General features: G+C 60.1%; 1 protein-coding gene across 2 annotated transcripts in view; it reads left to right on the forward strand.

Moving 5' to 3' along the window:
* Positions 1-26805, forward strand: part of LMTK1 (lemur tail kinase 1) — a 39459-nt gene continuing 12654 nt past the window's right edge. Inside the window, exons 1-3 of one of the 2 annotated variants that reach the window (XM_055408375.2) lie at positions 1-233; positions 22951-23084; positions 26059-26206. In XM_055408375.2, the coding sequence (XP_055264350.2) occupies positions 179-233; positions 22951-23084; positions 26059-26206 (337 nt within the window). In that variant the 5' untranslated portion in view covers positions 1-178. Of the gene's footprint in view, positions 234-5725; positions 5892-22950; positions 23085-26058; positions 26207-26805 lie in introns of those variants that run through there. The other variant, XM_055408377.2, reaches the window with a different exon arrangement.

Below are 26805 nucleotides of genomic sequence, written 5' to 3' on the forward strand. Positions count from 1 at the left end.
CGCACCCGCACCCCGCCGGCCCGGCGGCTGCGGCTGTGGGTGCTGAGCGGGCGCGGCGGCCAAGGCGCGCTCGCACCTGCGGCGGCCGCTCGGGTGATGGCGCGGTGCGGGCCTCGGGCGTCCTGAGCTGAGCGCAGCGCCAGTCGGGGGATGCCAAGCCGCGCTGCTGGCCCTGGCCATGTCGTCGTCCTTCTTCAACCCCAGCTTCGCCTTCAGCTCGCACTTCGACCCTGGTGAGTCCCCTGGCCGCGCCCCTTGCCAGCCCTCTGCCCGCTGCGGCTGCCCCTAACCTGCCTAACTGCGGACATTGGTGCTTCCTGAGCCGCTGGTTTCCTATTTTGCATGGAAATTAACCCTTTCCTCTCACTGAGCGGAGCTGCAGACGGAACTGCTTTCCCGCAGGAACCCTGGAGGCCCGGAGGTGGGCAGGCCTAGGGGTTGGCACCTGCTTGAGGCCTCCAGCAGCCGGGGTGGGCAGTGGGGGCACTGCTCGTCCCTGTGGAACCTTCGATCTCGGGTATCTGGGGCAGGAGGGCCTGTGTTGGGCCAGGTGTCCAGGGGAGGAGGTAGCCAGGACTAAGGGCTTCCAGGGAGGGACGGGAGTGTTGCGCCCCCAGGCCCATGGACCCCCTTGTCGGGACTAGTGTGGCAGGCTCCTCCCCAGGCTGGGAGTGCGGTTCTGGAGAGCCCTGCCAGGCCACCCAGCCGCCTGCATGGGGAGGTGGGAGCCGTAGTCGACCCACAGGACAGAGCCCACTGAGCACAGGCTCAGAAGAGATGGCCCAGGCCCTCGGGACAGAGGGGTGAGGCCGAGGTGGCGTTGTCAAAGCTGGCTGCAGCAGACATGGGCCCAGGCCTCTTCCCCCCCTTCCCCCAGCCTGGCAGCCCTGGCAGCCTGTTTACCCGTGGCTGCCTGACCTCCTGGCAGCAGTGGGCCGCCTTGGTGGGCAGTGGGGCCGGGGGCAGCTGAAGGCCTGCCTCCGTCGCCAGAAGGTGGTAGACTTTCTTCCCTCTGACTTCACAGGCCCCTCCACGCACCCCTCCTTGGCCCTAGTGGGAGATAAGCCCCTGCCCTGGAGCTATGGCCTAAGGGCCCAGAGTCCCACCTACTTGTCACTGGGGCTCTGGCACAGGCTAATCCAGCCAAAACAAAGCCGGGTGAGCACGTGACGGGCTCTCCTGGGTCTCCCTCCCTGGAGTTGGGCCCAGTTCGTGCAGTGATGCACAGGGTCCCCTGGGTCCGGCCCCATCTGAAGGCATTTGCTCTTGGGGGAGGGGAGCAGACGGCAGGTTTCTCTACTGGACTGAGGGTGTGGGTGTCCCTGGCTCAGAAAATACTTCCCAAGGCGACTCCCAGAGCTTGGAGAACATGGATTCCCAGTGGATGGCCCCGAACCTGGCAGTGACAGCCCTGCTGGACTCTGAGGGCGGGGGTTGGCGGCGGGGGTGAAGGTGGCCCTGCTGAGCAGTCAGTCCCAGGCCCAGTCAGCCTTTTGGGACAGGTATCCAGGTGGTTACAGGCCAGTGTTCCAGGTAGCGTGGCTCCTGGGCAGCAAGGGTCCAGCCTTGGAACCATAGGCAGGGTGGGGATGTGTGTGCCAGGACTGACCCAGGGATGGGGGACACCGCCACCCATGCCCTGCCTCTTGCACTCTTTGTAGGGCCCCGACCTGCCCTGGGTGGGTTCAGTACCCTCTCAACCACCAAACACACACTTGGGTGTGTCCCAGCACAAGACCCTTCCCCCATCTTAGAGAAACAACTAAGCTTGCTCCTCTTGCAAATGTTTCTGTTAACAGCTGTGATCAGCGTAATTATAATGTGTCAGTTTAAAGACTTAGCAGGGGAAATAGTTGTCAGGAGGCAAGGGGAGGTCTGCTCTTTTCAGGTGGAATGAAGGGGAGAGCCCTGCCCTACTGTGGGAGGGGCCCCCCTGGATGGTAGAGGCGGGTTGCCTGCTGGGGTGCAGAACTCCAGGGCTCCATGCTGGCCCCCATGTGGGCATTGGGAAGGAGGAGAGGTGGGGTCCTCTGCGCTCCCGCTAAATGCTGAGCATTCAGAGCCCAGCTCCCACCCCTTGGAGTCCCCCTGCCCACCCTTGCCTTCTGGAGTCTCAGTTTTCTCATCTGTAAAAGGGGATAGCAGTGTCTACACCAGGCTCGGTTAGGGGTTAAGCACCCAATGAACCTGACCTTCCATGAACACTGGCTGCTCTTTTGGAGGGGGTGGTGTGTGGAGACAAGGCCACAATGGCATGTGGCTTTCCTCTGTCCCCAAAGTCGGGAGAGATGGGTTTTTTTGAGGTTGACTCCTGTCTAAATGGGGACCCTGCTTGGGATCCACCAAACTCAGAGGGCAGGGGACAATCATGTTTGTGGCTATCTCAGAGTTTGTTTCTGTGGTCGCTCAACACTCTGGGGTGGACAGAGGGACCCGGCCTGGGCTGAGGGTCCTCAGAGTGTCACCAGGCCAGGTTTGTTGCCTACTGCCAGTAATGTGTCCATCATGGATTCTATGGTAGTTCTCCGTAGAGGTGGTGACAGCGGTGGCAGTTATGTAGAGAGTGAAGGGGCCTGAGTTTGAGGCTCCGGCTCTAGGCACATGTTTGAGTGCAGTATGGGTGCTGGGGGACCTTATTAAACTCAGCTCCTGCCTGGGCCACCATCCCCTATCAGAGATGGGCAGAGCAGGCCACTGGAGGGGGCCAGGCCTGAGTATGTTCTCCTGGGACCACAGGCTGGCACAGGCGGGAATCTGGAAGGGCTACCTTTTCTGGGGTTCAGCTCTTCCCACAATGTGGGTGACTTTGGGAGATTTCTGGGCAGTCGTAGACCTCTGACCTCAGTGCTGTGTGGCCTTGGGCCAGTCACTCAACCTCTCTGAGACTCAGCCCCACACAGGTGAAACCTCACTCTGAGGAGACTGGGTGAGTGGGATATGGAAGCCAAGAACTGAGGGGTGAGGAGGATGTTGCGTGGGAGCCAGGAGCATTTGGGTGGAGCTGGTAGGGGAGGCGTGGCCTTGAGGGGGCGGGGCTTGCCTCTGCCTGGCCTCTCTGAGGCAGAGGGCCACCCTTGTGTCTCACCTTCTCAAGCCTTGGGCGGACCAGGTGCAGCCCAGGCCCTCAGCAGGTGCCTGGCAGGCGCAGGCCTCAGTCAGAGCTCTGCAGCCCAGGGCTGGAGCTGTCTGAAGACCCTTGGGGCAAGTAGTGGACCAACCCCTCCCTGATCCCATGGCCCTCTCTGTGCCTCTGGTTCTTAATCTGGAACATTAATCTGGTTCATTAATCTGGAGGTGGGTGTTACTGTGGTGCCCACCCCAGAGGGTGGCTGGAGTGCTGGGTGCAGGCCAGTCCCCAGGCAGCACCTGTCAAGACTGACCTTGGGGCAGGGGTCACTGTGGACCAGTTGGGGGGACTTGGAGTTTGAGGAAACTCATGAAAGCCAAGGCAGTCCCAGCCTCTTGGTCACGTCCTGCTGCCTGCACACATTCTTGCCCTGAGCCTGGCTCTGCCGGGAGCACGCTCCACTGGCGTTAATGCGTGTGCTGCGCTGGCTCAGGGCTGGGCAGGCTCGGGCCTTTGGGTGAAGGCATTGCTGGGGGACAGGGCGCAGGGAGGGCATTCCAGCCAGGTGTGGTTTGACCTGTGTGGGGACGGGTACACTTGGGGACTTGAGTGCTGAGAAGGACCCCAGGAATGATTTCTTGCGGCCTTGGGGGTCCTGCTCCATGGCTGAAGGCCATGCGCTCATGGTAATTCTCGAAATTGGTGGCTCACCATTCACTGCCTGCTGCCAATGGGGCCTGGCTGAAGGCAGATGCTCCCAGACAGGCTTGGCCCAATGCGGGGAGGGCATCAAGAGTCAACCCTTTGATGCGTATTACCGCCCATCCCCATGCCCGAGAAAGGCTGGCCCCAGGGTGGAAGTTGCAGCTATTGTGCTGAGTCTGGGGGCGTGGGCCAGCTCAGGGCAGGAGGAAGGTTGCAGTATCCCCAGGGCAATTTCTTTGTATTCTGGAACATTCTCTCGGAAGCCAGATTATGCCTTTCTCTCAGAGGGGCTGTTTCTCCCCCACGCATCCCTGTGCAGCTTTATACACGCAAGTGCTCAGGCTCACACATGCACTCACACACGTGAACACACACGAATGCTCGCAGATGCCTTCACGTGTGTGTGATGATGCACAGAGCCTAGGCCGGGCTGTGGTCTCCTGGGGGCGGACGGTCAAGGGCTTGGCTTGGCGGGGGAACCTGATCCACCCTTGGCCCTCAGCCTCATCTCTGCTCTCCCGCCAGCTGATGGACTGAGCCCAGGTCCTGGTGGCCTGAGGCTTGGGGAGCCTGGAGCCGTCCCTCCCGGTGGCTGGGCCTGAAGGACTTCCCTGTTGTCACTCTGCTGGCTTCTTCCAGGGTGGGCCGAGCCTTGGCCCCTCCACCTGCCGTCACTGTCCTTGAGCATGTCCGCGGGTTCTCCATCCTCCTAATGCCCTACCTTCCCTAGGTGAGGGCGCCTGGGTGGAATGCGTGTGTGTGTGCCTAGTTGCTTCAGTTGTGTTTGACTCTGGACCCTATAACCTGCCAGGCTCCTCTGTCCATGGGATTCTTTCTCCAGGCAAGAATACTGGAGTGGGTTGCCATGCCCTCTTCCAGGAGATCTTCGTGACCCAGGGAACAAACCCATGTCTCTTATGTCTCCTGCGCTGGAAGGCAGGTTCTTTACTGCTCGCGCCACCTGGGAAGCCCCTGGGTAGAATAGTATTCCCCCAAATTCATGCCCACCTGGAGCCTCAGGATGGGCCCTTGTTTGTAAATAGGGCATTTGGAGCTGTCGTAAGTTAAGATGAAGCCATCCTGGCTTGTGCTCAGTTCTCAGTTGTGTCCAGCTCTTTGCGACCATGGACTGTAACCCACCAGGCTCCTCTCTCCATGGGATTCTCCAGGCAAGAATACTTGAGGGGGTTGCCATGCCCTCCTCCAGGGGATCTTGCCAACCCAGGTCTCCGCATTGCAGGCGGATTCTTTACCATCTGAGCCACCAGGGAAGCCCCTCATCCTGGCTTAAGGAAGCCTAAATCTATGACTGGGGTCCTTCCAAGAGAGCTGGGGGAGACTCGGGAGAGACGAGGCTGTCCTATGCCCTGTGATGATGGAGGCAAAGTGGGCTGTTGCAGCCGTGAGTCAAGGAAGGCCTGAAGCTGGGAGAGGCGGGAAGAGTCATGCCCTGGAGCCTCTGGAGGGAGTGTGGCCCTCACGTGGGATGTCCGGCCTCCGAGCATCAGACAGTCTTGTGCACTGAGGCCCCAGTCTATGGCACATTTTGACAGCAGCCCCAGGGTACTCCTTCAGGGCGGCTCTGAGCCCCACGGGGCCTGGGCCGGGGCTGAGCCTGCCTCTGCCTTCATGCAGCCTCTCCTCTATGTAAACTGGGCCAGCCCTGCCCACCTGGAGGCGTCTTTGGAGGCAAGCAAGGGAACACGTGTGTAGGCGCCTCTGAACACGCGCGTTCACTGGACTGCGGTGATGGGAGGGCGGCCTCGGCCTGGACCAGCACGCCCTCCTCAGAGCACCTTGGGCCTCGCTCTCCAGCCTCTGGTTGCCTCTCGCAGAGGAACCAGAACCAGCAGGACAGGCGGCTATGGCCTCCCCGCCCCCGGCAGAGGAAGCCGGCAGAGGAAATGAGGGCAGCGGACGCCGGGCCGGAGCCAGCTCCCAGGCGGCCTGTCTGGTGCATCGCGGTAGGCAGTGTCCACACCGGGTCCCTGCCTTCCTCCACCAGGGTCAGGCTGGGGGGCCGGGGCCAGGTGCCCCGGGCTCGGAGAAAGTCTGCGGAGGGCGACTGTGGGGTTAGACCAGCAGTGGGAGCCACGCGGGACCAGCCACCCGGAGCTGGGTATGTGGGGATTTCTGGAGGCCTGTGGGCTCCCCCACAGCCAGCCCAGGGCTGGGGGGCAGTGAGCAGATCGGGGCTTGTACTCGAGAGGCCCCCAGTCCCTGCTCTGGCTCTGCCAGACTAAGCAGGGGGACAGGAATGAACAGGGCCAGAGTAGGGAGCGGTGCTGGGCAGCCCTGGGGGCACTTGTTGTGGGGTGTGTAAGGAGAGGTGGCAGGGCGCTGGCCAGCATCTGAAGGCTGGGGCAGAGTCACCTCTCATGGTGGGACGTGGCCGGGCCTGGCCTTGCTCACTCCTGGTGAGGAGTGCCTTCTCCTCACTGGTGCCTTCTCGTCCTGCTGGGAGGGGGGTGTGGGCATGTGGGCCAGCTGGCCATGGGTGGCCAGGAATACAGCCTGCCTGTTCCTGGGAGCCAGGGCAGGGGCAGGGGACCTGAGCCCCAGACCTGGGCTCTGCGGAAGTCACAGTGTGCTGAGGCTGGCGTGGGAGATGGGCAGCAGTATGACGTTTCAGATGCTGTCAGGCACCATGGGGGGTCTTTGTATGGATGGGGGTCATTGTGGAGAGGGTCCCACAGGGCTCACATTCTGTTCCTGCCGTTGTAAAATTCTGAATGATTTCACACTGGGCCTTCAGATTCTGACGGGTTTGGTTTCCCAGGTGGCGGCGCTAGTGGTAAAGAACTCACCTGCCAGTGCAGCAGACATAAAGATGTGGGTTCAATCCCTGGGCCGGGAAGACCCCCTGGAGGACGGCATGGCAACCCACTCCAGTATTCTTACCTGGAGAGTCCCATGGACAGAGGAGCCTGGCGGACTTCAGTCCATGGAGTCACAGAGAGTCGGACATGACTGATCAACTTAGCACGCATGCACGCTGCAGATTGCGCAGCTGGTCCTACTTGGGGACACCTGTCCAGTCTTAGGGTTCAATTGGGAGGGCCCCGGGCAGATGATCACTCGTAGGGGGCCGTGGTGCCTGTGTCATAGGCTGGTTCCCGTCGGTGGGAAGCTGCTGTGATCCCGGGCTGGAGGTTTGGCTCCGCTAGCTGTGAGGACCACCCTGGGAAGAAGGAATTCCACTTTGAGGGGATGCCGCACACACAGGGTGTACATACGAATGCATTTCACTGGTCCTGCTGGTCCTCACGCCCGAGGTCACTCCCTACCGACGGTGAAACGCCAGGCTCTCGGCCCAGCCATCGACAGACACAGCCTTCTGCCCAGCTCTGGGCAGCCTAGCGCCATCTCTCCCTGTCTGTCCAGGCTTTATTGAGATATGATTCCTGTACCATACGATTCATCCACTCCCAGTGTGCTTTTCACTGTACACAGAGACATGTGCAGCCATGACCATGGTTCAGAACACTTCTATCCCCCTCATGAAAGCCCCACACCCACCAGCTGCCCCTCGTCTGCCCCCTGTCTCTGGGGGTCACCCATCTGGACATTTCCTACCTGCGGGCGTGCAGCTCAGGGTCTCTCTCCACATGCTGTCTGGTTCTATGGTGGGAATGAGGGGAGTGGGCCTGGATCTTGGGGTGGCTTTCATGGAAGCTGAAGGTGGGGCCACCCCACTCAGACCCCTGCCCAGCACTCAGCCTCGCGGCCCTGTCCCCTGAGCCTTCCAGGCGCACCGCGGGGCAGCCTGACTCACACTCGAGGAGACGCCTCGAATGCCCTTCTGGGGGCTTGTTGGCTGTTTGGAGTCATCATCTGGGATTGCCTGTGGGAGCCAGGCCTGCCCGGCTGTGGGTGGCATTTATATGCCCTGGAGCCAAGCCCTTGGTCAGAGATGGGTGTTGGGGTGGCATTTCCATGTCTTCACCATCTCACTGGTCTGGGGCCCTAGTAGCTGCAGGGTGTGTAGGCGCCGCTGGCATGAGTCTTTCCCAACCCTGTGCTCAGTGGTGTCAGATTGGTGGCTTGAGAGGGGCTGTGATGGGAGAATTTGCACCCCAGGAGCCTGCAAAGGCTCCATGTTGGAAATCCCCTTCTGTCTCTTTTTTCCAGAAAGCTGGTTGTTAAGCATTACAAGAAAATCAGTTGTTTTTTTTTTAATATTCATTTATTTGGCCGGGTCTTAGTTGCAGCGTGTGGCATGCTGACTCTGAGTTGTGGCATGTGGGATCTGATGGGAGATCAAACCTGGGTCCCCTGCATGGGGAGCACAGAGTCGTAGCTACTGGAGCACCAGGGAAGTCCTCGGCTAGCTTATTAATCCCAGGAAGCCACCTGGAATCATTTTGACAGGAGGCAGGCATCCCAAGAGGCAGTTTCTGGCCCCTGGGGATGAATGACTTAGAGGGAAGGTCCTGCTTCCTCTTGGGGCCACTCAGCCTGGAGGGAGCCCCTGGGTGGGGCCTGCTTGGGCGCGCAGGGTCAGGGCCTGAATACTCCTGCCCTTGGCTGAGGCCACACTTGACCTGGGCCTTGCCCTGCTGTCCTGCTTCCCCAGCTCGCCTCACACTACTTTCTGCCCCGCAGTGGGGTCCAGGCAGAAACTTGGAAGCCAGGATGGCAGGAAGTTCTGGGCTTGGGCTGCCCACCCCTCCGTGAGCAGCTGGTGGTGGAGCGGGAGCCAGCGCATCAGATTCTGTTTTGTTTTTTCTTCTTGTGACGGGCGGTCCTGCAAGTCTTCTCTGGGACTCACTGTGGCTGCGGTGTGTTCCTGCGATGCCTCCTGGGTCTGGCGATGCACCAGGTCTGAGCCTCGCCGCCTCCAGCCTCTGCCCAGCTGCTCCCTGGATGTTCCCCTGCCCAGGCTTGTGAGAGGGACTCCTTCATCTGACTCTGGACCCTCAGGGTGACTCCATTCCCCACAGGTGTCAGGGTAGGGTCCCCAAGTGAGCAGGATGGGCAGGTCTCACCCTCCCAGGGGGTTGTCCTCAGGCCCCTGCAGGGTTGCGGAGGGACCAGTGGGGAAGCAGTTTGTGCAGGGGGGACAGTGTTGGTGGCCGTGGCCCTAGGAACAGAGAGACAGGGACGTAGCGGGCAGTATGTGGGTGGGAGTGGGTGAACACGTGTGTAAATGTGAGTTCATGTGTGCATACGTGTGCGTGAGTGTGAGGGTGTGGGGGCATGTGTGTGAGTGTGTCCTGTCCCTGGTTCTCTGGGGGGAGGCCCAGGCCCCCGGCTCTCCTCTGCCCCCGGGGGGTAAGACCCCTTGGGCACCCTCTTAGGCTCTGGGTGATGCTGTAGCTCCTGACCCCACTGGATGGCAGAAGCGGGGCTGACACCTGCCATGCCAACCGTCCAGCCACCTAAGCTAAGGGTCTGCGGTCCAGGGCTGAGGAAGGAGCCCTCCTGTGTGGGCAGCTGCCGTGACCCATGTGACCCGTGGCTGCCGGGGGTGGCGCCTCCCAACTGCTTGTTCGCGTGTCCATGGACTTTGCCGGGTCTGGATCCCTCAATTCAGGTTGATTCTTAAGCTGGCAGAGCAACTGCGTCCACTTCGTCTCCGGATACCTGACTTCCCGTCCCTGGAGGAAGCAGGGCCCCCCACCTTCCAGCCCTCCTCTCAGCCCTTGGGGTGTGAGACCGTCGGATTACCTGTCCACCTGCCCCTTCCCCTCTGTCCTTGCAGCAGTGGCGTACACCTGTCTCTGTACATTAGGCCATCCAGACTGGGCGCTGAGGGGGTCTGGAAGGTTCTGGGGTGGGGGCAGGGGGGCACAGCCTCCCCACCCAGGTGCCCCCTGGGCCCCTCTCACCTGCTGGGGATGGAGTCAGGGCAGCTGTGGAGGTGGAGGGATTGCACCCCTGCTCAGAGCTGTATCCTGAGATGGGGTGGGTGAGCCTGGGGGGATGTCTATTAGCTGGGACTGGGGGCCATCCATGACTGCCCCTGACTCACTGCCAGTTCTTGGGGTGCGGGCCTCCTGCAGATGCCCCTTCATCCAGGGAGGCCCCCGGGGAGGCGGGGATGCTGGGGCCCAGCAACCAGTGCTTCTGAGCCGTCAGGGCTTTGAGTTCAGTCACCAGCGTCCTTTCGTTTCTCCACCTGCCCCCAGACATCTGGGGGAGGGAGGAGCAAAGACACAGATGGGTTGGGCCTGGGAACTGCCTCCACACAAGCGCAGTGACCTGCTTCCCTTCCTCTTCTGGGCAGAGGGCCGCCGCGTCCCCATCTAAGGATTCTGTTCCTCTCAGGAGGAACTTCCATGTCTGGGCCCTTGGCCAAACCTTTGCCAAGAAACTGTCCCATGGGTCCCCTGGCGCTGGATCTGCCTTCCGGATGGCTTGTGGGATATGGACACCCCTCCTGCTGGCCCCTGTCCCGGGAAGCCCAAGACTCTTGCTACTTGCCTCAGCTGGAGTCGGGAGGTGGGGGTACCAGGGACAGTTGATGGGCTCCTGGCCGAGCTCCTCCCCTCAGGCTGTCTGCTTGCCGCAGCCTCGTAACTCAGAGATGCCTGCCTGGTTGCACAGCTCCTTCCTGTACAAGATCCTGTTTGCATCACCGGGTTTGGGGGGCAGGGGCACTGGTGTCAGCGTGTCTGCAGATGCCCTGCCTGGGCCCCCAGGCCTGCTGGTGACGCTGAGTGTGAGCCCCCATCAGCCGTACCTGCACCAGGCGGGGAGGCTGGGGCACTGGAAATCCTGGGGTGCGTGGACGTCCTGCTGAAGCCAGGCTTACTGTCTGGGTTGGTGGAAAGGAGCTCTGGGGGGAGCAGTGAGTCATCTGGGGCACATTGGGGGTACCCACCCTTGGGGGCCATCAGGGTTGGCACACCCCTGACTTGGTCTCTACAGGTGTCAGACTGCTAATTAACTTTTTTTTAAAATTGAGGTGAAATTCATGTGACATTCATATGCACACGTGCTAAGTCGCTTTGTTCATGTCTGACTCTTTGTGATCCTATGGACTGTAACCCACCAGGCTCCCCTTTCCATGGGATTCTCCAGGCAAGAATGCTGGAGTGGGTTGCCATTTCCTTCTCCAGGGAGTCTTCCTGACCCAAGTATCGAACCCGTGTCTCTTAAGTCTCCTACATTGGCAGGTGGGTTTGTAACTAGCGCCACCTGGGAAACCCTAAATTCATATGACATGAAATGAACCACTTTGCAGGGTATGGTTCAGTATTGGTACATTCACAGGGCTGTGCAGCTTCCATCTCTATTTCCAGAGCCTTCCACCATCCCAAAAAGAAGCCCTGTGCCACTCCAGTGCCCCCAGACCCTGACCACTGGACACACGGTGCTGTGGAGGAGCTGTAGAAATCACCCATGGCTCCTCCATCAGCTGTGACGGGGACCCTCTTTTCTCACATCCTCTCCAGCACTGGTTATTTTCTGCTTTAAAGATCATGGCCGTCCTAGTGGCTCAGATGGCTCACTTATGTTTCAGAGTGGTGGCTGGGCCCCCCCCAGCAGACTGGAAGACCGAGGCACTGGGCTAACTGGAAATGCTTCCTGAGAGCGTGTGTCTTAGGCTCCCAGGGATGTTGAGGTCGAGCCAGCGAGGGTGAAGGAGCAGTGGGGGGGATGGCCACAAAAGGGCAGGCAGGCAGGTAGAGGGCTCGGAGAGGACTCATGGGTGGTGCTTTTGGAAGATGGCTTCAGTCCTGGGTGAAGAATCGCCTGGAAGCCACAGAGCTCCAAGGAGTTTGGGCAGGGTCAGGGTTGGAACTCAGTGGCCTCAGCGGGGCTGGACTTGGGCAGTGGACAAGAGGGATCCAGAGGCAGTTGGGGTATCCTACTTGGGGAAGGGATGGGAGAACCCAGAGACTGGGTTTGCCTTGAGGTGGACGTGGATTCTATGCTGTGTTTGGTTTGAGATGCTCCAGGACACCCAAGGGAAGGGCCAGGGCCAGGTGGCCACTGGGGTCTGGGACCCCAGAGGAAACTGGGGACCAGGGTAGGAGGTGGGGCTGGAGTTGGCCCTGATGGGGTCAGGGAAGGGGTGTAGGCCCAGCCTGGGCCCACTTGGGGAGGAGGAGGAGGAGGAGGAGGAGGAGGGGGAGGGGGTACAGCCCAGAACAGTGAAGGGACTGGCTGAGAAGGTAGAGGGGGTGGGGGCCATCCCAGGAAACACAGCCCAGCCTGCTGTCCTTCCTGCACTCTGGCCTCGAGATGCGGCCACAAACAGAGACCCTTCGAGAGGGTCCACTGACCTCAGGATGGCTGGAATCTCTGATCCTTCTCTTGGCTGATCAAGGCCACCTCCACCTTCCATGTCTGTGTCCCTGGGGAAACCTTGCTTACCTCCAGCCAGGGAGGCTCCTCTGGGTGGGGGTTGAGTATGGGAGTGGGGGGCAGAAAGGGACCTGTGGAGACCCAGGACCCTGGGACACCAGAACAAGGTCTGGGCTCTAGTCTGTGTATGCTGAGGCCATGTGGGTCTCTAAAGACGGGAGTGATGGGGATAGGCATGGGTGATAATTAAATAAAATTATACACATCTGATTCTAGACGTAGTACATGCTTATTGTAGAAAATCTGAAAACTGCAGAGAAGGTATTAACCACCCAGAATTCTACCACCCAAGACAACAGTCACTGTTCACATTTTGAATTATTTTCTTCCAGTTTTTTTATTTTTTACATGGTTGGGATCAGGATTTATAAACAATTCTGTGTCCTGCCTCTTGTTTTCAGCTTTACTGAGGTATAATAGAAACAGACTAAACTGCACATGTTTAAAGTGTGGGATTTGATGGATTTTGGCGAAGAGATATGTCAAAACTCATGAAATGTATTTATTTGGGAGACTCCATGAACCCTTGACCCCATAGTCAAATAACAAGCATTTGCTTTGAGCCCAACTGTTTCCTTGTGTATCCTCCCCTTAAAAATTTTTTTTTTCATTTATTTAGGCTGCCTTAGGTCTTAGTTACATCTTGTGAGCCCTTCCATTGCAGTTCCAGGGCTTAGTTGCTCCCTGGGCACGTGGGATCTTTGTAACCCACCTTCCCTGCATTGCAAGGCAGATTCTTAAGCCTGGATCACCAGGGAAGTTCCCTTCCTTTTTAAAAATTAGCACAAAGTTGTTATTTCCTTGTTTATGTAAAACATTTCCTTAAATTCACTCTCTATGGCTTCTTTTGCAGATGTACCATTGTTTTTATCGAATCCTTCTTTTATTGTGACTATTTAGGCTGTATTTCACTCTTATAAACACCACTGCAAGGAACATCTCTGTGAGATGTGATTCCTGCCTGCGTCATTAACATGCTCCTTCCTTTGTTTTTATTCTAGATTTGTGTGCCATCCGGGCTGCTCTCTCATTTGAATTCCCAGACTGGGAATTACTTGGCCCGGGAGTTGGCAGGTCTCCCAGGGCCTTCTTGCACGACTCCAGGTTGCTTTCTAAAGGCTGCTCTGACTTACATCCACCAGGGCGTCTGGGTAGCTAGCTGGTCCTGGTGTGTGGGCTTTGGCCAGACACCAACTTCTAAGAACTCCTGTGGTTGGGAAGCCGATATCCGGTTTGATTTCATTTCTTTGATTTTGGATGAGGCTGCATGTTTTCTTGTGGACTAGACAAACTATATTTCCTTGTTTGTGGCTGACTGTGTATGTTTTGCTTGTGTATGTTTTGAGATCTTAAAGTATTTTTATATTTTGTTGATTGTGTTCCCCCCAAAAGTAGCAACATTGATCTTTGACAAATTTTCTGTCAGTCATTTTTCCTGGTTTGTTGTTTGCCTTTAATTTGGAGCTCTATGGGGCTTCCCTGATAGGAAAGAATCTGCCTGCAATGCAGGAGACCCTGGTTCGATTCCTGGGTCGGGAAGATCTGCTAGAGAAGGGTTAGGCTACCCACCCCAGTATTCTTGGGCTTCCCTTGTGGTTCAGCTGATAAAGAATCCACCCGCCATGCGGGAGACATGGGTTCGATCCCTGGGTTGGGGAAGATCCCCTGCAGAAGGGAAAGGCTACCCATTCCAGTATTCTGGCCTGGAGAATTCCATGGGCTGCATACAATGGGGTCGCAAAGAGTCAGACACGACTGAGCCACTTTCATTTATGGAACATACATTTTTATGTGGCCAAACCCGTTGATCTTTCATGATGCCTTCCATTGCTTTTAGCTTAAAAATCCCTCTCCATGAAGAAGGCTGGTATTTACCTACTTTTTCTCAGATGCTATAATTTGACTCACTGATGTCGTATCTGAAGTTATTCTGGAGTGTGGTCTGAGATGAGACAGCTTATTTCCCTGGCCTGCTCCTCAAGTCACGGGGCCAGGTGTTTGTGCGTGTGGGGATCTCCCGGTGGGGCTGGGCCTGGCTCCGGGCTGTGATTCTGTTCCTCACCTGTTGGCCCATCTCTGCCGCAGAACCATGTGGTTTGAATGATTGTAGCTTTCAGGCATGTTAAGACCTAGAAAGGCAAGATCCCTCTCTCTGCACATTTTCCAGCTTCTCTCTCCTGTTTAGAGCTTCGTCTGTTACAAGGCGGTGGATCTCGTTGATGGGTGCCTGGGAGGGGATGAGGGAGGTGGGGTGACCCAGGTCATGTGATAGTCCTCTCATGGACTCCACTCACCTGACTTTACCCCTACTCATTGGCAGTGCAAGTCACTCCTTTTTTTTTTAACTCCTATTTTTTAAAAAATGATTAAAAAAAATTTTGACCGTGCCATGCAGCTTTGGGATCTTTGTTCCCTGGCCAAGGATTGGAACCCAGGTCCCCCCAGCAACAAAGTGCCAAGTCCCCACCCCTGGACTGCCAGGGAGTTCCCACGAGTTACTCCTTTTACCAGAAGCCTGGCCTGGCCCCTGGTTCCGGAGCGGCACCCATAACCCACAAATGCTCTGTTCCCATCTTCCTGCCAGCCCCCCAAGACAGCCATCTGCTCAGGGGAGCACCTCTCCTGTACCACTTGCAGGGCCAGATCCCCCAAAACAGAAGCCCCTTGATGAAGGGCCCTGAGACCTCCAGTGTGGGCCGTGGGAGGATCTGCTTTCTGCTAGGTATCCTCCCAAGGGACTCCCAGGTCCTGGCCCTGCAACCCCCACCCCAGATTAAACCAGCCTCCCTCCTTCCTCCCCTTCCACGTACATCCACTGAGGGTCAAAGGTGGGTGTAACTCTCGCCCAGTCCTGGACCCCAGACCCCACTCCTGCCCCTTGCTTACCTGCCCTCCCAGCAGGATTGGACTGGTCCTGGAGAGGGCCTGTCACATGGCAGGTGTTACTGTCATGTACTTGGGGGACAGGGCAGGGGCAGTGTCCCAGAGGCAGCACCTGGCAGGTTTTATGGGGGGCTGTGGGATGTCCAGGAGGCAAAGAGGGCCTGGGGACACAGGACCCTAGTCCTGGGGTTCTTCAGGCCCACCTGTCTCCCGTGGGTTCCCTACCCCAGTTGCAGGCCCTTGCGCTGACCTGGGGGGCAGCAGAAAAGATGCAGGAGGGGGGAATCTTCAAAGGAATGTGTTGAACTTGAAAACAGAGCAGGAAAAGCAGAAAGGGGGACAGGGGAGGGAAAAGAGGGGTGGAGGCCCATTGGTGGACCCAGGGTCCCTGCTCTGGGAGATGTGCCTCCCTGCAGCTGCATGGGGAGCTGTCACCCTGAAACAGGCTGTGGTCAGACCCCTACGTGTGCCTGGCTGAGTGGTGGTGGGGCGGGGCCAGAGAAGGGTAGTTTTGTGGGGGAAGCTGGCTGGTGGGAGTGAGATCAGACCCAGGAAGTCTTGAGAGGGGGTCCTCTCTGAGACCCCGTTTCCTCATCATAAACTGGACAGTGGCCCTTCCTGGCAGGGAAGGCATCCCTGGGAGACTGTTGGGACACCCAGTCAGCGTGAGTCACTGTTCCTAAATGTGGCCGTGTAGTTTTACAGTATGTGGTGCTTCATTGGAAATGTCTGGGCAGTGCCTGGCGGTGCTCAGGCCTCCAGCTGGCAACGAGGGCAGGGTCCTGTCTGAGTCGCAGAGGCTGATAGAAGCCATGGGCCTGCTGGGTCTACAGGGAGTTTGCTGTTTGTGGTGCTTCTGCAGTGGATGGAATTATTTTTAAAAAGGATAATGAAACAGGGTTCACAGCCATCAATTGTCCACCCCAGAGGGCAAGGCTGAGGCAGGATCTCAGACCAAGGGGTGGCCAGGGACATGGGGCAGTTCAGGTCTGCTTGCTGCTCTGGCTTGGATGCTGGGTGTGTTTGTGGATGTTGTGGGGGGCTGGTGGGTGTCAGAGGTGAGCTGGTGAGCATTTGCCAACTCCCCACGGTGTGAATGCTCCCTCTCTACTACTCTAGGCAGGAAGATGGGGCAGGCACCTCGTGGCTCCACATGCACCACCTTTGTTGTGATTGTTAACTGGCGTTTGTATTGCAGGATGGCGGTTTTTACAACCTGTATTTCACATGAGGGAGCTGGGCTCTCACTCCCTTCCCACGCGAGTTTATCTGATTAAATAGAGCCTTAATCACAACAAAAAGGGGCTGCTCTTACTCCCAGAAACATGGCCCCTGCTGGTGGGGAGGTGGGCTGGCAGCTGCGCTCAGGGAGCCCTTCCCCCAGAGACCTCCGCCTCCTGTGAGGTTTCCTTCCAGAATCCCCACCCAGCACCTGCCTCTTCCAGACCTATAGGCTGCCGTGGCCCCTGCAGGGGTTTGGGCCCAGGGTTTGCCCTGTGCGCTCAGCCACCCACAAGCACTACTTCTCCCTGTGATGTCACTGCCCAGTTCCCAGTGTCCTGGGCCCCTGCTCCCAGTTCCGTCCGCAGAGCGGGCAGGGGTCCCGGCTGGGGGCCCCAGGCTCCTGTGTGTAGCTTCCTCACCCTGGCTTCTTTGTTTGGGTGAAGACAGGCAGGCTGTGTGCCTGTCTGGTGACCTTAGCTGCAAGTACCCTGAAGGGGAAAGGGACTGCTTCATGCAAGTGAGCCCTACAACAGTGGAGGGGTGCGTGCAGGCACCCATGGTCACTTGGCAGGAACCTAGCCCATGGGGTTGACTCGTCACCCAGCCTCCTCCTGGTGAAGGGCTTCTCTGGCCACCTGTCCCTGCTTAAAGCGACTCAGATTGAGGCCACCTGCCCCTACCCAGGGTGGCTCAGATGAAGGAAGCTTGCAGAGCAGCTCCAGTGTGGTGGGCCACTGGGGACTGGGGAGGAGGCTCGAGGGACTGAGTGGGGCATATGGCGAGTGATTGGACCCTGGAGACCCCGGAAGGCGGGTCCAGGGTTCGGCAGGCAGGCGTGAGCCAAAGCAGTGGAAGCCTCAGCCCACTCCATGGGGGCCACACGCCGTGAGCGTCCTGGCCCTGCCTTGGTGGCGCTGAGGCTTGGACACAGCCAGGAGGAGGTCTGCATAGCCCCAAGGCAGACCTGGACAGTGAAATGGACCCTGAGAGAACTTTCCAGCACTCAGTCATCCTGCTGTCCTGCCAGCCTTGCCCTGTGTGTGCTGAGCGAGCCCTCCCCCATCCCACCTGGACGGAGATTGGGGAAGTGGGGCCTGAAGGGGCTCTGGGATCCAGGCGCCCGTGGGGGCTGTGTTTCCTGCCTGGAGGTGGGCAGGTGCAGGGGTGGGGGCTCACCGAATGGGGTACGACCAAGGCCTCAGGCTGCAGGCCCACCCCCGACCACTCCCAGCTGATCTCGGTGGTCTGAACCTCACCTGGGTCTGCGGGTTTGGTTTTTCTAATTTAATTAAAAATTTTTTTGGCCACGCTGGGTCTTCGTTGCTGTTTGTAGGCTTTCTCTAGTTGCGATGAGTGGAGGCTCCGCTTTGTTGCGGCGCCCGGGCTTCTCATTGCACTGGCTTCTCCTGTTGCAGAGCACGGCTCTAGCCACGCGGGCTTCAGTAGCTGCGACATGTGGACTTGTGTGCGGGCTCAGTGGTGCTGTGGCGTGAGGATCGAATCCGTGTCCCCGGCACTGGCAGGCCAAATCTCAACCAATGGGCTCCCAGGAAGGTCCCATCTGCGGGTTATTTTTATAATCTTGGCGGGCCCTCTGGGCAGGAGTGTGCCCTCTGCTCAGCCAGCCTTGTGCCTTTCAGCCCACCCTTCAACCCCTTGCCTGGGGCTGGGCTGAAGTGGCGGAGGGCAGGGGGCACTCTTCTGCATGCTCAGGGTGGGGTGGCTCCATTTCCAGACGAGGAAGCTGAGGCTCAGGGCCCCACAGCTGGTGAGGGGCAGGGCTTCCAGCCCAGGGAAGCCCTGCTGCACTGACCGCTCTCCTGCCTGTCCCTCCCAGCCTGGTTCGGAGCTGTCCCAGCCCAGCCTGGGGAGGATGAGCAAGTGGCCTCTTCAACCCAGAGCCCCCTCATACTGGGACAAGGTCACGAGGGTATGCAGGCTCGCCAGGTGCCCGTCTCTGGTGGGGAGGACCGCAGGGCCGGATCCCACAGTGCCAAGTGCCCCAGAAGACAGGGGAGGCTTCTTAGGGAGCTGGTCAACCTCTGCCTAGCAGGTCCCCTGTCACCCCTGGCCCTGGCCGCCCCCTTCCTGGAGCTGCACTGGGTGCCCCAGCCTGCGGGCCCTGACCGTGAGCTGCCCTGGGAGCTACTGCCCCCACCCGCGCCCTCTGAGGCGGTGCCTGTCCACGCATGCCCACTGTGTCTGTGGGGCTGGGCCGCAGCTGTGGGCGCCAGGAGGGTCTGGCCTTCCCTTCCGCTTTGGGGGTAGGGTCTAGGGTCAGGGATGGGACCGCTGCTGTCGGTGCTGCAGAAGTGGGTCCTGTGATGGTGAACGGAAACACCCATGGAGGCCTGGGAGAACCCTGAGTGGGGCCCAGGCACAGCCAGCCAGCGGGGCAGCACCTTAGGGAACTCCTGTCACACGGGATGTGAGCTGCGGCCGTGTGCCAGGACGCTGGTGGGTCCCAGATACAGCAGCCCCAAGCTTGGACCCCTGAGCAGCGTGCACCCCTCCATGTCAGCCACACACCCCCAACCAAGCAGGCATTTGTTTCCCACATCCAGGGGCTCACACTGGCTACCTGGAGGGAGCCTGGCGCCTGACACCCAGCCTTGCAGCCCCCAGCCCCAGTTGGAGCCCCTCATGGTCACAGAAGGGGCGGGCGCGGTGATGTGTGTGCTGGGCTTCGCACCCACATCCAGGGCCTGGCATTCCAATTCTTGCTTAGCTGCCCAGTGTCTTCAGGAAGGCTCTCCCTGCTGAACCCTTGAACATAAAGCGGCCAGAGAGTGCCACCTGGTGGGCAGCAAGGACCCCACCAGGGGTCCTCACTGCCAAGGGTCCCCTGTGCCACTGTGGGCACAGCTCAGGTGAGCTCTGCGGGAACCAAGACCCAACTGGCCTGCCCTCCCGCTTGCCATGTAGTCGTCCCCCAGGCCAAGGCAGGGCGGCAGGCGTCTGGGCTTGGGGTCTGGTTGGAAGTGGGCCTTCTGTGCTGGGCTTGAGTGGGATTAATGATCACACTAGGGAGAGTGGCCACAGTAGGGCAAAGGGCTCAGAGTCTGGGAGCAAAGCTGTGGCTGGACACTCGCTGCTGCAGAGCTGGGTGACCTGAGGTTTGTTCAAATGGGTTTTTCCTTCTTGAAACAAACAACAAAGCCGTCTGCTGCCTTTGTCTTCCTGGGCCCCTGTGGTGTCGTGCTGGTGATGACATGATCATTCTGTTGTGTGAGCGGCCTGGCACTGTGGGGATGGATGCGGGGTCATGCTGGAAGTCTCCCTCAGTGGACGGAGCAAGGAAGGACATGTGTGCAGGTGTGCAAGCACAGACACACGTCCATACCTGCCTGTGCACCGTAGGAGTGCCGGGTGTTCATGACCCCAGACCCCAGACACCGCCACCCACAGCGGGCGGCTCGGGCTCTTCCTGCTCCCCGTCCTGTACTGGCTGCAGGGTGATGCTTATCTGCTCCGTGGAACCTAATCCCTGCCTGCAGCTGCTTTGCCCCCTGCTCGTGGCCCCACTGCCCCAGCGTCAGACCTGACGGGCTGCGGTGCCCTTTGTGGTCCTGGCCCCCTTCCCTTTCCGCTGTCAGCCAGCACAGGCTTTTGGTATTTCCAGTCCCGGGTGTCCGCCTGGCCCTTGACACAGAGAGCATCCCTGGCACTCACCCCTCTCACTGAGGTTGTCACAGCAATGAAATGAGGTGCTGACCCCTCTTGCCCTCTGGGAAGAGGTGGGTTATGAACAAGATCCCACACAGGTCTCCCTGGATGTTGGTGGGTGTCCGTCCTGAGGGTACATGTGAGGCCTTCCCTGTAGGCGTCTTTAGTGGGTGGTGGAGGGGCAATGAGTTGGAGTCAGGAGTGGGCCCACTCAGGCCCTCAAGGACCGTTCCTATCGGCATTTGGATGTGTCCATAGTTTCTCCAAGTCTCAGTTTTCTCACCTCTAAAGTGGGCATGATGGTATCTCCTGAGCAGTCTTATTGAGGGGACTGGAAGAAAGGGTGTCACCTGTAGTGTGTTCATGCTGTGGTGACACAGCAGACCTTGGTCTGTTTCATGAATTCACGGCCAGCAGGGCCTGGGCTATAGGCGCCTGCCTGTGGGCACAGAGCAAAGCTCTGGAAGTCAGAGCCGGAAGTGCTGAGGGCATTGGCGGCTCCCTCCTGGGGGTGGCCAGGGCACAGGACTTGAATGAGTGAAGCCTACATGTGGGCAGGGGTTGAGTGGCCCCCCATGTGGCCTTGGCGTCTGGGTGACCCTGGAGGGGACAGGTCTGCCTGCTGCCCAGGGGCTGTTGGAACCCTCCTTCTCCCCCAGGATCATCCCCTCTCCACGGAGGGCAGGGCACGAGCTCCCTGGGGACCAAGAGCAGTCTCTGAGTTTCCATGGGCCTCGTGACCTCATGTGCAAAGTGGCTCTGAGGGTGACATTCCTGTCACCTGCTGCAGTCTCGGGGGCAGGGTTTTGACTGTTCCAGCATTGGCAGGGCTCCAGAAACTGGCTTGTTTTATAGATCTGAAAATTCAAATCCGCAGCCTCTCAGAGCCACTCCTGGCTCTGCCCATCTGTTTGGTCTCCCCATCCCCGTAGGTCCGCTTTCAGGGACGTGGGCATTGAGTGGTGGGGGAGGCCCACCTGCCACCCTCCTTCTGCTGCTGAGTCTGGAATATCATGCTGAATGACCCCTACCCTCAGCCCAGTTCTGTGACCAGGGCCTGAGGAGAGACTGTGGGGACCCACAGGAGGGCTGCACCCCAGGACTGGCACCATTAAGGAGACTGAGGGTGGAGGCTAAGGCTGGCCACCTGAGGTTGCCTGGTGCCTGCTGCCTCCTTCCAGGCCCTGGGACCAGCCAGGCTAGGGAGGTGCAGGGGTGCGTATGCTGGCGGAGGTGGCGGGAGGGGAGCCTGCTGAGTGCCCATGGGTCACCATGGCAACGGCACATCCTTGGGGGCTTTTGCGGCTTCCTGCGGCAGCCAGTGCTACTTGGCACCCTGCAAGTACAGGCTATTTGGGTGAGAAAGCCCAGTCCGGGTGGAGGGGCCTTACACAATGGGTGGGGGTTGTGTAAGCATATGTGCCCACTCACATAGCACGTAAGCGTGCACGCACACCTGAAACCTGGCCTGTGGAGGCCCCTGTGAAGGTATCTGCTCGCAGCTCCACAGGACTGGGGGACACAGCCCACATTCCGAGGTCTTTTCCGGGGGCAGGCTGAGCTGGTTTCCCTTGCCATGGTGACCCTACCTACCTGGTCCCCCCAGCCCTGCCTCTCTTCCCTGTATGTGGATATCCAGAATGAACTCGGAGGTTTGAGCAGGAGTCCAGGCCGCACTTGCCATTGTTCCAGCCTCTTGGGCTCACACTGCCTCCAGGAAGCCCTCCCACATATCCCATTATCTGGCAGCGCAGAAGGCCTGGGAGCAGAGGCACATCAGTCAGAGGTCAGCTGTGACGCCTAGGGCAGTCTCCTCACCTTCACTGAGCCTCCATTTCTTCCTGTTCAGTGGAGACAGGCATGGCAGCCACTTCAGTGCCCGTTAGGACCCGGTTAGATGCTGCTGAGACCTGCTGTGACCTGAGGGACCAGTGATAGCAGGTGTGCTGGGTGGGGTGACATGGCCCTGAGGGATCAGCTATTGGGAACTGAGAGGTTGGGGTGCTTAGTGGGCAGAGGAGCAGGCAGGAAACCTCAGGGGCTGAATGGTAGATGGGCAGACAGAGAAAGTCCTCGGGGAGGGGGCATGCATTGGAGCTGGAGTGGAGGGACAGGGGGGCAACCCAGGGGTGGAGCTGCCAGCCCAGAGTTTAGGGGACACCTGACTGGCCCCACCACGATGCCCTGTGGGCATCAGATGATCTGAGCTTCCCCAGAGTTCTGGCTCATTGGGGGCATGAGGGCAGCTTGGAACCCTAACTTGGGGGCCATGCTTATGTGTTGGGGGGTCACGTTCTGCCGTCCTGGGCACTATAGTTTCCCTGTCTGGTGAGGGTGAGCCATGGGGGACTCACACGGACCAGGTGTTGCAGGAGACAGGATCCCACTGTCCTCAGAACAGAAGCAGCACTGGGGGGTCCTCGGTGGGCAGTCAGTAAGATGGTGATTTGGAAATACCAGGCTGCATGGAGGAACTCTACTGTCTGTCCTTGGGGAAAGTGACATCCCCGTCCTCAGAGATCGGACAGGTCTTGTGTCTCCTGGCTCAGAGCCTGGCATGTGGCCAGTAGCCAGGTCCTCAATCTCTCCCACTTAGTGGGGCCTGGGTCCCCTTCCTACACCTTCAGGGTCTCACGGCTTTTACCAGTGCCATCCCAGAGCTAGGGCAATGTGACAGCCCCAGGGGCCCACTCCAGAGGGGCCAGTGGGCTGGCCAGTCTGAGAGCGGTGTGGGAGAGGGTTCCTGCAGCCCTGAGCTCCCTGGGGGCTGTCCATGAACCGCCAGAAATGGGAGCTCTGCCAGCCCTGTGTCCACTGGCGAGGCCAGTGCGGTGCCCAGGGGCCGGCCGCAGATGGTAGGCTTGGGCTGCCGTGGTCGCCCCCAGGGTCCACCTGCCCTGGGCCTGACGGCTGTGCCTCCGAGCGCTGGGTCTTGGAGCAAGGGTGAGGGTGCTAAGGCTCAGACTGCAGCAAGTTGGGGGGGCGCAGAGCCAGGGATAGGGTCCAGCTGGCCCCTGAGTGCCCCTAGGGGCCGGGTGCAGGTGGGTCGGGGGCGCAGAGCTGCTTGTCACCGCTCTCTCCCTCGGCAGACGGCGCCCCGCTCAGCGAGTTCTCCTGGTCATCCTCCCTGTCCGTGGTGGCCGTGTCCTTCTCCGGGCTCTTCACCGTCATCGCCCTCATGCTGGCCTGCCTGTGCTGTAAGAAGGGTGGCATCGGGTTCAAGGTGAGGGCTGGGCATGGGGGGCTGAGGACGGGATCCCCAGGGCTGGCCCTCTGGCGTCCACTCGGCACCGGCCTGCCTTCCCTCCTGGGGTTGCCTGGGGATCATGGAGACCCAGGCCTGGGGCCCCATAAGCCCCTCTTCTGGGGGTGGCTGACAGAGGCGTAGGGGTTGTCAGGGACCTTTCCCACTGCCTCCCCCAGTTTGAGTCCCCCCCCATGGGGACAGGGGCTCATTACCGTCACCTCTCAGCTCAGGGCCAGGTCTCTGTGGGCTGTGCCTCCAGGGACAGTGAGGAGGGGCCTCGGGGTGGGGGCTCTGTGCTCAGCAATTCTTAGAATCTCTGCTCATTCGAATCAGCAAAGGAAGACCAAAGTTGCCCAGACACACTTGCCGTCCTGTCACCTTACCCTGGGGTTTTCTGCCCCGTGAGGAAAGGATTGTGTGCTGTGTAGGAATCATGGAGCAGGGATAGCAAGAGTCATCACTGCTGTTTCTGGAGCATTGGCTGGAAGGCTGGGCCGCCTTCCCTCAGGCGGCCACCCTGGCGGGGCTAAGCTCCTGGGTCATGCTGGGCTGGATCCCAGGGCCGAGGTGCCCTCCTAAGGAGAGTAGCCGAGGGGCATCCCCTGGGGTGCTGTTCCCCAATCCTACAAGTGCCCTCGGCTGCCCCCATGTTCAGCTTCCGGTCCTCTGAGCGTGGAGGGCCAGGAGAAAAAGCAGGGAACTGCAGAGCCCATCTCGGGCGCCCGCCCCAGCCCCGTGGGCCAAGTTCTGCAGACTTAGCACATAGTGCTGCCCGTGGTCATTCTCCTGCCCCCTCGGCCGCCCCACCCTGGGCTGGAGGTCAGATTCCCGGGCCGGCATGGTCGGTGGCGGGGAGGGCTGTCCTGTGGCCCAGCAAGCACCACTCCTACCGCCATTTCCATTCTAAGTGACCCGCACTGCAGCCACACCGCCCTCATTTTAGAAGGTAGTGCCCTCCCCACGTGCCTCATCACTTGGGGCCCGGGAGAGCTGAGTCTGCCTGGTGCTGGCCTTTTACCAAGGTGTCTCTGCCACACTTCATGGCCAGGTCATCCTCCCAGAGGCCTCTGAGGGGTGGGCTGGGGAAGCTCAGGGCCTGGGCAGCAGTTCCATGGGCCCAGGAGCCTTGGGTCCACATCCAAGCTCCTGCGCTGTCTCCCGGACCTGCAGGCACAGTGGGCTGGGCCAGGCGATCCTGGCATTTTCCTGGAGGATGCTGGCGCCAGGCGAGGCAGAGCGGGGGAGGGCTGGGCTGGGGGCGGGGGCCCGGGTCGGGTTGTATAAGTCAGCCCCTCCTCAGGGTGCTGTGAGAACAAGGCCCCAAACAAGGGCCAGCGCGGCCCCCTCCTACCCGTGCCCTCCTCACCTCCTGGGAACATGGTACCCGGAACATTCCAGCAGCAGCACGCCTCCGTGGGAGGGCCGGCCTGTGCAGCGGGCTCCTGCCTGGGCTCCCCCACCTGGAGCTGCCCTGGGGGAAGGGGCTGGGCCACGATGCTCACACTGTCCTACCTGATCGCCCGCTGCGCTGGCTCCATCTGGCGGGCCTCCAGGTGGCAGCGTCAGGTAACCAGATGGGGCTGGGGCCAGGCCCCTGGGGGTGGGGGTGGGCATCTGTGCCCTCTTCTGAGTCATGTCTGGGATTACAGGGCAAGGAGAGTGATTCTGACGGCCCCAGGGCCCCAGGGTGGTCACTTGGGGAGGGGGAAATCCCTTGTAGACCTCGTCCCAGCAGCTCCATTGTCTCAGGGTGCAGTCCAGGACAGGTTTGCAGGGACACCCCAGAGGGCTCCCAACCTCCTCCTTGCAGCCAAGGAAATCGAGGCCCAGAGACAGCAGGGTCCTTGGGTCTCAGCACTGGGGGAGGAACCCAGGCCTCCTGGCTCTCAGGCCGGCTGCCTGTCCACGGGGGCAGCCCCACTGCAGCTCTGGGGAAGTCCTATGACCCTCGGCTTCTGTTTCCCGCCTGGCAGTGGTCAATCCCGGTCAGACAGGCCTGTGGTGCTGGAACTGGGGTTCCGCTTCTGGCCTAGGGCTCCTGGGGGACTTGGCCATGGCTCAGGAATGTGAGGGGGCTTCCTCACACAGAGGCGGGTAGGAGGTCGTGAAGTTCAACATAGCAACCAGGTCCGGGAGGGACCCAGCCTGGTGCCCAGGGCCAGGCTCTTAAGGACCCGGGGAGAGGACGGATGCCAGCCCGCCTGGGTCAAGGTCCCGGGGCCCCGCAGGCAGACGGCCGTAGCAGGTGGCAGCGCCTGTCTGGGGGTGAAGCTGGTTGGGGAGATGGGCTGTCAGGGATGCTTCTTGTCCGGGAGGGGTGGGGCACTTAGTTGCTTGTTCACTGGGGCACGGTTGGGGAGATGATGGAGCCCCCGTCCTGGATCTCCAGCCGTGACCCTGAAGTGACTGACCGTGGGTGCCCCACCCAGGGCGAAGGCTGCAGGGAAGTAGGGGGGCTGAGACGAGTCGGGGGCTGACTCTGGATGGGCCAGGGCAGCTGGCCTCTAGCCGCACCCCACCCTACTCCCTGCCACCGAGAAGCTGGTGCTGCCCGCCTCAACCTGGGCCTGGTAGGCCTGGTGTGGACGGGCTGAGGCCGGGGGAGGCACGGCTGCCCTGGGGCTCATGGCCCCAACCCTTGAGGCTCTGCCTGTGGGGGACAAACCCCCACTCCCCCCCACAACCAACACAAAACAAACCCTGCCCCCCTGGGGCAGCTGGTGTCCCTGGGGGAGGGGAGTGGCAGGGAGTGGGGTCTGTTCTCTGCCCCGAGGAGAGGAGGTGGCTGGAGGAGGCAGCTGGCAGGGGTGCTGGTGGGAGCTGGGTCCTGGGAAGAAAGGGGCCTTTGAGAGCTGGCCTGCACCCCTCATTCCCTCCCCGCCCTGCCCCCCAACCCTCCCTGTTCTGGGGAGCCCTGGAGCTCACCGCGTGTGTCGCCTGCTTGGCCCAGGAGTTTGAGAATGCCGAGGGGGAAGAGTACGCGGCCGACTTCTCGGCACAGGGCTCCCCGGCCGCAGCGGCTCAGAACGGGCCCGACGTGTACGTCCTGCCACTCACCGAGGTCTCCCTGCCCATGGCCAAGCAGCCCGGGCGCTCAGGTTAGTGATGCCCTCCTGCCCCGTGGGCCCAGGTGGGAGGCTCAGGGGAGGCACGGGGTTGGTTGTATCCCCTTCTGATGCGACCTGGGGTGCTGTGAGCAGGCTTGGGCCAGCTGGGGCTGCTGGGCGAAGAGGCAGGGGTTGCTCCGTCTGGTCCTGGGATGGGCACTGGTGTGCTAGGGGGAGGGGCTTCTTCGTGGTCCCTAGGACGTGGGCTCCGCTAGCAGGGCCCACCCATTGCAGGGAGGGGCTCTTTGGGGTGGAGCCTTTTGCTCAGGACCCTGGGTGGGGGCAGGAGAGGCCTGGTGGGCTGTGCAGGTGCAGGCGGGGCCTCTTGTTGGCTTCTTTGCCTTTTCTCCCACCAGCCCCATCCCGTGGTCCCCCACCAGGATGGCCACCCCCAGGGCAGATGCAGGGCCCAAATCACAGAGGTTAAAGGTCCGTGGCCAAGCTGGGCTTTGTACCTGCCTTTACCTGATCCTTGGTGGCTCAGAGGTTAAAGCGTCTGCCTGGAATACAGGAGACCCAGGTTCGATCCCTGGGTTAGGAAGATCCCCTGGAGAAGGAAATGGCAACCCACTCCAGTACCCTTGCCTGGA

This window comes from Moschus berezovskii, chromosome 20, assembly GCF_049115385.1.
Source record: "Moschus berezovskii isolate FMDL1 chromosome 20, NW_MosBer_1.0, whole genome shotgun sequence".
Taxonomy (NCBI): Eukaryota; Metazoa; Chordata; class Mammalia; order Artiodactyla; family Moschidae; genus Moschus; species Moschus berezovskii.